Source organism: Oreochromis niloticus, linkage group LG3 (genome assembly GCF_001858045.2).
Source record: "Oreochromis niloticus isolate F11D_XX linkage group LG3, O_niloticus_UMD_NMBU, whole genome shotgun sequence".
NCBI classification, from domain to species: domain Eukaryota; kingdom Metazoa; phylum Chordata; class Actinopteri; order Cichliformes; family Cichlidae; genus Oreochromis; species Oreochromis niloticus.
The window spans coordinates 41,403,108-41,414,500 of NC_031967.2; the positions used below are offsets into that span (position 1 = coordinate 41,403,108).

The 11,393-nt window shown below is 41.6% G+C and overlaps 1 protein-coding gene across 1 annotated transcript; it reads left to right on the top strand.

The window, feature by feature from the left end:
• Positions 1-286: 286 nt before the first annotated feature.
• LOC100702042 (tripartite motif-containing protein 16-like) lies at positions 287-5,323 on the top strand. The gene is made up of 2 exons (XM_019363301.2): positions 287-424; positions 2,201-5,323. Exon 2 carries the CDS (start codon positions 2,347-2,349, stop codon positions 4,018-4,020), a length of 1,674 nt encoding a protein of 557 aa, XP_019218846.1. The 5' UTR covers positions 287-424; positions 2,201-2,346; the 3' UTR covers positions 4,021-5,323.
• The last annotated feature ends 6,070 nt before the right edge of the window (positions 5,324-11,393 follow it).

The window sequence follows — 11,393 nt, forward strand, 5'->3', positions numbered from 1 at the left end:
GTATGGAGCAAAACAGCAACACTGTGTCGACACAGTATCAATACAGTTTGGGGAATGTGCTGAAACGCTTCACGAGGCCTCATCTACCCATCACTACATGGTTGTATTTACCTTAATTAAACGAGTCGTCAGTCGTGGTAAACCAGCAAAAAAACTCGAGCAGCCGGGCTACGTAAAAAGTGTAGGGGGGCGTGTTTGCGGTCACGTCCAGCGGGTGTGTCGGCGGGAGCTTTACACAGTCGCTCCACCTCAAGTCACTACTGCGCAGACTCTGGCTCCAAATTTGCAAGATGGCAGCCTCCACAGTGGCTGCAGCCAGATGCTCTTGGGATATTTTGGCTTCATTTTTGCACAATGGGAGGAGGCGGTGTCGCGTCATCCATCTTTTATACAGTCATTGAGCTAGAGCCAGAGCAGGGGAGAGGTGAGCTGGAACAAACCATTTTGGGAGGGGGGAGGGGTTATCTATACTTTTGTTGTTAAAATCTTCCGTCTCAACCAAATACTGTATGCTTTTTATATTTTTAGTAGTGTGTCACACAAACAGCAAATATTGTCAAAAAAAGTAAGAAATCTTTGGGGGTGCTTTGATTCAAAAATGAGCTAAAATCGCCCCTGAGTTTCATTTTCATGATTATATCTGAACTTCTAAAACACACAATGAGCTGTGAAGATGTCTGCACTGAGAGGAAACTGAAAGCCATCAAGTCCTCCTTAGCTAGTAGCCCCCAATACTTTTACACAAACTTGGCAAAATATTTTCTCCACGTCTCTCAATATTTAATTTAAAAATTGATGCAGATCCTTACACAATATAAAGTACAGAAACTGGGACTTTCTGAGACAGCCACATACTGTACATTGAACACTACAGAGAAATATCCTCATGCCTCTGGGCTGTGCCTACACATTCAAGCATTCTCGATAAACATTACAGAAAGGTTTAGAGTTTAAGGCCGCCTTTCACATTGTCCAGTATTTTACATGTTCACTAGTGTTAGAATTCTCAACAGATTAATAAAAAATAAATTGTATACAGAATAGAAACTTAATTAGTGACGGTGTGAATAAAACGAGACACAGAAATACTATGTGCTCACTTCTGTGACAAATTTTCTTTTCCTGCTCAACTCCGTCTGAACCTCAGTAGTGGCCAACAACACTCTCCATCTAAATACATTTAGTATTAATCCAGTTGAAATTGAGTTTTCACTAAAGCATATTTTATGCAAGAGGGCCAATAAAGAAAAACTGGAGGTCGGACCTGTTAGAATAATATTTAAAATATTCATTGACTGATCATCTTAACTGTTGGATCAAATAAGAGAAGAAGAAAAAAAATCTACCTTACCAGGAAATGCTTGGATCGGCTCAAATAAAACTTTACCAAAATCAGAAACCCCCTTACTAGATTCAAATCACAAATTCACATTTTAATGTTATGGTTTGACAATATATGCTGTGTGTTATTATAGACAGACCAGCCAGCAGTGCTGTCTGTATGTTATAACCATCAGTGTCTCAGTCAGCCTTCAGATGAAAGATTTCCATCACTGTTAAACAAATGAGAGGAAGTCTTAATTGGTTTCCAGTAATCCAACCTCTCCAGCCATTCTTGGCTCAAAGACCTTACATCTTCTTTGTCCTTACATCGTATGAGCCCCCACTGAAATATGAGGAACTCTGACACTCAAGAAAAGAACAAACAATCCTCTTGAACTGACAAAAGAAAAATAACTATTATTAAAGGCTTAGTGTAGTGTGGCAAAATCTTTATTAAGTTGTTTTCAACAATGTTATCTTTATGTAATAAGTCCCTTCTGTTCCACAGGTGGTGGCCTGCCTTTTCTCTCCCCCTTTGTTGTGTGTGGCAATAATTATGCTTACTTCTGCTCAGAGTATTTTCTGTCGTGCTTTGCTGAAATTCTTTGTTCTTGTTTTTATCTGATTTATTTAACTCTAGTCCCAGCCATATCCTACCACTGAATCCTTTGGTGTGGAAACAGACAATTCCCCCCTCTCAGATTTTGTTACATATAAAAAGTATTTCTCTTCTCTCTTCTCACTAGTTACTAATGATAATCATAATTTATTTGTGCACCATTTGTCTGCTTTAAACTGCTCTTCCTCATAGATTCAGTTAAAGCCTGATAGCTCCTCCCTTTTCACCTCCTCTCATTTTTCATTCCCTCCCCTTCAGATCTGCCCTTTAAGATGGGTGTAATCAACATGTGGTGACGTGTAAGAGCAAACAGACTCCATTCACATGTTGTTGAGATCAGAGCTCTGTGTGAGTTTCTCTTCCTTATAACTGAAACTACTCTGTCACTGACACTGAGAGGAAAAATGGCACAGAAAGGAGTTCAGCTGAACAAAGAAACAATTTCTTGTTCCATCTGTTTGGACCTACTGAAGGATCCAGTGACTACAGCCTGTGGACACAGCTACTGCATGAACTGTATTAAAAGTTTCTGGGATCAAGAGGACAGGAAGGGAATCCACAGCTGCCCTCAGTGCAGGAAGACTTTCACACCGAGGCCTGTCCTGGAGAAAAACACCATGTTAGCAGCTTTAGTGGAGCAGCTGAAGAAGACTGGACTCCAAGCTGCTCCAGCTGATCACTGCTATGCTGGACCTGAAGATGTGGCCTGTGATGTCTGCACTGGGAGGAAGCTGAAAGCCATCAAGTCCTGTTTATCTTGTCCAGCCTCTTACTGTGAGAAACACCTCCAACCTCACTATGATGCAGCTCCATTAAAGAAACACAAGCTGGTGGCCCCCTCCAAGAAGCTCCAGGAGAACATCTGCTCTCGTCATGATGAGGTGATGAAGATTTTCTGTCGTACTGATCAGCAGAGTATCTGTTATCTCTGCACAATGGATGAACATAAAGGCCATGAAACAGTCCCAGCTGCAGCAGAAAGGACTGAGAAGCAGAAGCAGCTCGAGGTGAGACGACTAAACATCCAGCAGAGAATCCAGGAGCGAGAGAAAGATGTGAAGCTGCTTCAACAGGAGGTGGAGGCCATCAATGGCTCTGCTGATAAAGCAGTGGAGGACAGTGAGAAGATGTTCACTGAGCTGATCCGTCTCATCCAGAAAAGAAGCTCTGATGTGAAGCAGCAGGTCAGATCCCAGCAGGAAACTGAAGTGAGTCGAGTCAAAGAGCTTCAGGAGAAGCTGGAGCAGGAGATCGCTGAGCTGAAGAGGAAAGACGGCGAGCTGGAGCAGCTCTCACACACAGAGGATCACAACCAGTTTCTACACAACTACCCCTCACTGTCAGCACTCAGTGAGTCTACACACTCATCCAGCATCAATATTCGTCCTCTGAGCTACTTTGAGGCTGTGACAGCAGCTGTGTCAGAGACCAGAGATAAACTACAGGACATTCTGAGAGAGGAATGGACAAACATCTCACTGACAGTCACTGAAGTGGATGTTTTACTGTCACCACCAGAGCCAAAGACCAGAGCTGGATTCTTAAAATATTCACATGAAATCACACTGGATCCAAACACAGCAAACAGATATCTGTCATTATCTGAGGGGAAAAGAAAAACAAAAGTAATGAAACAGAAAGTGTCTTATTCTGATCATCCAGACAGATTCGCATATTATTGGCAGGTCCTGAGTAGAGAGAGTCTGACTGGATGTTATTACTGGGAGGTGGAGTGGAGAGGAAAAGCGGTTTACGTAGCAGTCGCATACAAGAATATCAGCAGAGCAGGGCGCTCAGATGAATGCAAATTTGGATACAATGACAAATCTTGGGCATTACGTTGTGAAAAGGAGAGATGCAAATTTTTCCACAATAATGTCCACACTGATCTCTCAGGTCCTCGGTCCTCCAGAGTAGGAGTGTACCTGGATCACAGAGCAGGTATTCTGTCTTTCTACAGCGTCTCTGAAACCATGACTCTCCTCCACAGAGTCCAGACCACATTCACTCAGCCGCTCTATGCTGGACTTTGGCTTCATGGAGATGGAGACACTGCAGAGTTGATTAAACTGAAATAGACAGAAGTCATTGCCAGAAAGTTGCTGAAAACATGCTTTAGTTTCCAGTTTCCTTGGTCTCTTGTTCACACAGAGATCACGTCAGTCACACTTTATCTTTGCTACTTTGACATCTTATTATTTATTATCTAGTTAATGACTGACTTTGTTTGAGGGGCCCTCCATCTTATGTCTGTTTAGCCTCCATGACTTTAGCTGTTGAGGTTGTCACTGTTCATGATGATTTTCATTCAGCTAAACTGATGTTCATGTTCATGAAAATTTATGTTTCTGTGCTATAAATGTTTCGTGACTATTTTTTTAAGATGTCATTGGTTTCATGTTTGAAGAAAAAGCAGTGACGGACATTAGACAACTGTAAAAATGGGAAGCAGTTTGTTCGCACTAATCAAAACAGCTACCATCTTCATCTCATGCGGCCCCCCTGGCGCCAGCTGGTTGCTCAAGGCAAAAGCTGACAGGAATAACAAAATTCTCCTTTAGATAACAAGACTGTGTTGTGACTTTCTCCCTCCTCATTCAAGGCCACCCGCGTCGACCGAAGACTGTCGACTTTTGCCTAATCAGGTGAAGGGACACTTTCTCTCGGTTGAACACGGAACACACACACACTCACACGCACACATACGCATGTACACTGACACAGACCTACACTCACCCCCCACCCCTTCCAGACGCCTTCAAAGCTTATGTCTTCTATGTTGTGAGATGTGCTGATTCATGTGCTGAGGTGTTTTTTTCTCTGTTCTCAAACTGATCTCCCTGTTGGAGCTCAGTCTGGGGGAGTTATTTTTTCTCCTTGTTTTTCCTCATGTTGTGCATTTTCCATTTATACCTCTCTGACCTGTCTTCCCCAGGTCGGAGGGTAAGATGGCGCCGCCATTGCGTGCAATAGGTCGGCAGCCTTAACATGAAATTTCCCCTTGTGGGACTAATAAAGGTATATCAATATCAATATCAATGTTTGTGCAAATATAGAGTCACATGATCACTCTGCTGTAAACCTGTGTAGTCAGTAGATGGTGCTGACTGTGTTTGTCTTTGTGAACGCTGTAACGTCAGAGTTAGGATCTACTTAGTTTAACACAGAAATATGTGTACGAGTTTTAGTTTAAGTAATTATAACTGTTATATAAACCTACAGACGTGACATGAATCTAAATGTTATTTCGTGTTGTTTATTTCCTCTTCAGAGCAAACCTATGCACACTCACAGATTACAAAGGCTGTAAAACCTGTACTGTGCCCTTCATTACTGTGCTGTGTAAATATCTGAGCCAACTAAATAAATGACTGGACTGCATTTGATTGGCTGCTGCTTGTTCTGATCGACACCCCCAGAAAGACAGAACACAAAGAGCCGCAATACATACCAGTTATCAATATTCTGATTGGGTGACCTCCATTCCTATGGACTCATGTTCAATCACACAAACCCCCTCACCACCCCCTGTCCCCCTTCAGCTACAAGTGTGAGTTTTGCATCACATCTCTCTCAAGAAGTGCTGCAAAAGTCGAAGCTCATAATGTTTGAATTTGTGACTTCAGAGGGGGCAGTCAAGCTTTCAGTGCTGAGAGGCCAGCGTGAAAATGAACCCACAAGCAGACTGAAAGCACGGCTGTTTCAACCTCAATCTGATTTTATTAAATAGAGTGACAGAAAACTGTAAAATGTCTTCATGGAACTTCTGAGAGGCTGGATCCACTGTAACAGAGGAGAGCGGTATTATTTCCAGTACAGGTGAGTTGTACTGCAAGGAGAGCAAAGAAGGTTGCTTCTTTGGCAGGCTGGTGAATCTGGGTTTTGGAGGGAGGGAGACCTTCTTTTCTGTACTGATGGATGGTTGTGGTGAGCAGGAAAGCAGGCAGGCGGGTTTCCAGATTCTCCACAGGAAGATGGGTGAAAAAAGAGCGACAGCTTCTGGCAGGTAGGATTCAGATAGGCAGTCGGTCAGAGGGAATGTCTAGTGTCAGAAGAAATCCAGATAAGAGGGGAGGTAAGTGGATAATGATCTGGAGGTGCAGAAAGCTGGAGACACAAAGAAGGCGAAATTAAACTGGGGAACACTTGGAGCAAGCAGAACATGGAGGCTGATTTAAAACTTCGCCCAGAAGACCTGAGCTTAGAAAAGAACACCAAACACCAAAACACCACTGACACCCCGGATCATGAACACTTGTATTCACTGATCTGAGAGGTTGGAATCACAGAGTTGTGGTTCCAAGTAGTAAAAATCATAAATAAATATAAAATATATAAAAACTGCAAGTTTGCAGCTCTAAATATATTTGTGAAAATATGAATTGTTTGTGAATATTTTTTTCTCTAACTGTGGATTTAATACAAGTATGTGAAAACCTTTTAGAAGTAAAAAATTTTTAAAAACTGTTCTACACATTCTGACTTTTTATTCTATGAATTCTCACATTTTGCAGCATATTTAACTTGATATTCAACGTCCTAAAACACAAAATACTTGCAATAAAGATACAGACACTGCCACTGTGTCTGAAAGCCAAATGTTTTATATTGGAAGGATTAATAACTGTGATTTTTGTGTCTTAATTTAACCGTTTGTCATGGTTCTGGGTCAGTTTTGACCCAGTATTTTGAGTTCTCATGGTTTGGTTTGATTTTGCATTATGGTTTATTTTCTGATTCTCTAATTGTGCTTTGTTGGTAATTATTATTATTAATCTATATTTCAGTAATTCTTGTTAAGAGATTAGTTCTTAGGTTTTGTATCTCATGTGTAATGTAGGTTTAGTTCAGTGTCTAGTCTGTCTTGTGAATTGTCTTTTGTTTCCTGTTTTACTTTGAAGGGTCACGTCTGATGTCAGTGTATTCTGTTTTGCTTCCCTTGTCTTGTCTTGTCTATTACTCCCAGCTGTGTTCCCCACCTGTGTGTAATCTCCCTGTGTTCTTCTGAGTGTATTTAAGTCATGTCTTCTCATGTTCTAGTCACTGGTCTGTCTGTTTATCTCCTATGAATCTACTGTGTTTACCCTGCTGTCCACCTTCCTATACCTCTATTCATTCCCCTTCATGTTCATGTTTTTTGTTCAGTTTAGTTTAGTTTGTCTCAGTATAGATTAGTTTTGTTCCTGGTTGCCATTTCCACCTTGTGCCGTGTTCTACAAAAAACGGCCTTCGCATCTCAGTGAGTACCTGCAGTTGGATCCTCATTTAATTCCTCACACGGCTCATCCCATTCGCCGTGACACCATTGTTGAAATGAAAAGCATGAACAGCAACATATGTGGGCAAGAAATGTTCCATGGTATAATATGTCCCATGCTATGACAGTGACAGCTTTTTTATTTCATTCATATATCATAAATGTAAAAACTGATCAGCCTGAAAATCAAATGAAAATGTAAACTTCACTGTTCTCAATCTTTCAGGGATATTGAGAAATCAGCAGATGGCCAATTACCTTTGTTTGTGTTCAAAGGGTTAAACAAAGGGCGTCTACGTCAAACCGTTCCACTTCCTGGACTGTGTCAAAGCCTGATAACTCCTCCCTCTTCTTCCTGAAACACTGTAAATGTTTTTCCCTGTTCCCTGGGTATAACAAACATGTGGTAATATTTAGGAGCCAACAGGCTCCATTCACTACAGAAAAAATATCAGAATGCCTTCGTTCCTGCCAGAGAGAGACAGAGGAGAAATGGCACAGAAAGGAGTTCAGCTGGACCAAGAAACCTTCTCTTGTTCCATCTGTGGACACAGCTACTGCAGGAACTGTATTAAATCTCACTTTGATGAAGAGGACAGGAAGGGAATCCACAGCTGCCCTCAGTGCAGGAAGACTTTCACACCGAGGCCTGTCCTGGAGAAAAACATCGTGTTAGCAGCTTTAGTGGAGAAGCTGAAGAAGACTGGACTCCAAGCTGCTCCAGCTGATCACTGCTATGCTGGACATGAAGATGTGGCCTGTGATGTCTGCACTGGGAGGAAGCTGAAAGCCATCAAGTCCTGTTTAGTCTGTCTGGCCTCTTACTGTGAGAAACACCTCCAACCTCACTATGATGCAGCTCCATTAAAGAAACACAAGCTGGTGGCCCCCTCCAAGAAGCTCCAGGAGAACATCTGCTCTCGTCATGATGAGGTGATGAAGATTTTCTGTCGTACTGATCAGCAGAGTATCTGTTATCTCTGCACAGTGGATGAACATAAAGGCCATGAAACAGTCCCAGCTGCAGCAGAAAGGACTGAGAAGCAGAAGGAGCTCGAGGTGAGACGACTAAACATCCAGCAGAGAATCCAGGAGCGAGAGAAAGATGTGAAGCTGCTTCAACAGGAGGTGGAGGCCATCAATGGCTCTGCTGATAAAGCAGTGGAGGACAGTGAGAAGATGTTCACTGAGCTGATCCGTCTCATCCAGAAAAGAAGCTCTGATGTGAAGCAGCAGGTCAGATCCCAGCAGGAAACTGAAGTGAGTCGAGTCAAAGAGCTTCAGGAGAAGCTGGAGCAGGAGATCGCTGAGCTGAAGAGGAAAGACGGCGAGCTGGAGCAGCTCTCACACACAGAGGATCACAACCAGTTTCTACACAACTACCCCTCACTGTCAGCACTCAGTTCTCCGGGGGAGAACTACGCGCCTTCACTAACATGCTGAATGTGGCCTTCATAGGCTCTGATTGGCTGTTAATAACTAAGTACCCCCATGTGGGGTGACCTGAGTGGGGCATTCGATTGCAATAGGAACTTTGATATTTTGCTGATGTAAACAATGAAAATAGAGTATTTTTCTTTATCTCTTCTTATGTTATTGGTGTCATCTACTTGTGTTTTTTCCACCTCGGCTACAGATGTTCATGTGAGAATCAACAAATAATAGATCTAATTGAAGTGAAATTGGATAAAAGTGAAGTATATTTATATATGATGAAATTAATAAAAAAAAATCATGTAATGTTCCTCACAGAAAAGAAGAAAATGTAATGAAGTGATTGCTAAGTTTAGACTTTCTTTTTAAATCATGTTTGTAATAAAGTCAGAGAAAGGGAGGATAAGGTGTCATGGTGATTGGATGTGCGGAGAGAAAGAGGGGAGCGAGAGGGATGCAAATGGCCATTTGGCAAAGTATAAAAGAGTGTAGGAACATTCAGCATTGTTACTTCCTCTAGTTCTTGTGATGAACAGAAGATGTCATCTAAAGAGTCGCCTCTAGGATTCTACACTTAGAATTTATACCGTGTAATGCCAGAGGAGCAACAACTACCCAACACTATGGACCCATAAATTGGATCATGTTTTAATTTGTTTCTGCTCATTTTTGCCATGTTGGATTATAAATTCAAGGGGATTAGGATTGGGATTTCCAATTTTTCAACTTCCAAGAACTATTGTATTATATTCACACAAAGATAGACACATCATTGCCAAGGTGTGCACATTTCTGCTCTCCAATCTCTCTCCTCTCAAAGATCAGAACAAAGTCAGCATTAGTTCAGAGTAGGTTGATTAGATAAGTATAATTCAGGTGATTTGATTGTTTGACATACTACCGTATCACTCCAATAGAGCATTTTGCTCTTGGACTTCAGGCTTTCTTTTTGTTCCTAGGGTATTAAAAAGTAGACTAGGGAAGCAGAGCCTTCAACCTTCAGGCCCCTGTTCTACGGAATGAGACCTATCCTCCTCGCTGTACTCAAGACAAGCTCAAACCTCCACTCAGTGGCAGATTCATGTTTTGCTTTTGTGAAGTTTTTTCTCATGTTAACCTATTGCTCCCTGTGTCTTCAGTTGTTCGCACCCTCAGATCAGCATTTACACCCTCTGGTTATTCTCCTGGTTTCTCTGACCCCAGTCTTCTCTGCCAGTTTGTTATCAGTCAGGTACTGACTTGGTGGCTCCTGAAGTCCATTCCTCAGCTCTCCAGAACTAAAGAAGAGGTCAGATACCTGTGATTAGTTTGGGCTGTCCTCCCACCTGTTGCTTGTTTGTTTATTATCCCTTTCTCTTGCCATTTGTTGTGTTCTCCCCCATCCATTCTACCTTGTGTTTCCTTCCTATTTCCATGTTTCCCTTGTAAATGTATAGTTTTTGGTTTCTGTTTTGACCTGCATTATTTTTTACCTTGTTAAAGTTCAGCAATAAAGCTGCCTTGTATTAATCCCTTGTCCTGCATTTTGGTCTTACTCCAACTTGCAGCACAGTGAACCTTGACAAATTTAGATATATATTGACTGAAATGCACAGTTTTAGTTTAGTTTTTATTTAAATTTTTCAATTCAATTTATTTATATAGCGCCAAATCACAACAACAGTCGCCTCAAGGCGCTTTATATTGTAAGGCAGACCCTGCAATAATACATACAGAGAAAACCCAACAATCATATGACCCCTATGAGAAAGCACTTTGGCGACAGTGGGAAGGAAAAACTCCCACTTAACAGGAAGAAACTTCCAGCAGAACCAGGGAGGGGCGGGGCCATCTGCTGCGACCGGTTGGGGTGAGAGAAGGAAAACAGGATAAAGACATGCTGTGGAAGAGAGACAGAGATTAATAACAGATATGATTTAATGCAGAGAGGTCTATTAACACATAGTGAGTGAGAAAGGTGACTGAAGAAGAAAAACTCAATGCATCATGGGAGTCCCCAAGCAGCCTAAGGGAGGATTCAGGGTCACCTGGTCCAGCCCTAACTATATGCTTTAGCAAAAAGGAAAGTTTTAAGCCTAATCTTGAAAGTAGAGATAGTGTCTGTCTCCCGAATAAAAACTGGAAGCTGGGGCCTGAAAACTGAAGGCTCTCCCTCCCATTCTACTTTTAAATACTCTAGGAACAACAAGTAGGCCTGCAGTGCGAGAGCGAAGTGCTCTAATAGGGTGATATGGTACTACAAGGTCATTGAGATAAGATGGGGCCTGATTATTTAAGACCTTGTATGTGAGGAGCAGGATTTTTCAGTGTAACTTGTAGTCTTTTTAGTTAGGAGACCATATGTCAGAGCCAAGATTTATAAAAATCAGTGCAGATATTTAATTAAAAAACACACACACACACAAACACACTTTTTCAAAGCAATTAATTCACAGTCTTGTAGATGTCCAAAGCCTCATCAAGCAGGTTGTGATAATGAATTCTACAGAACTTATTAAAACTAAATATAGACTAAAACTAAATATATTTCCTTTTTTAAACATCTTGTTTTAGTTTTTAGATTAGTTTTATACGTAGTTAACTATAGTAACCTTGTAAATTACTGCATTACTTTTAAGAAAAGCATTGTTTGTGGCCAGTCAAGTACCAGATACTCTCAGGGATTTCTAATAGAGGAGAAGAGCTAGTATTTACGCAAGGTGTTAACAAACATGGAGCTAAGTAGAGCTTGGCAATACCACAACTGTAGCTGTACAAGCT

Excerpts from the sequence above, each read along its gene's own strand:
- LOC100702042 (XM_019363301.2), top strand. The coding sequence starts at position 2,347 with ATGGCACAGAAAGGAGTTCAGCTGAACAAAGAAACAATTTCTTGTTCC.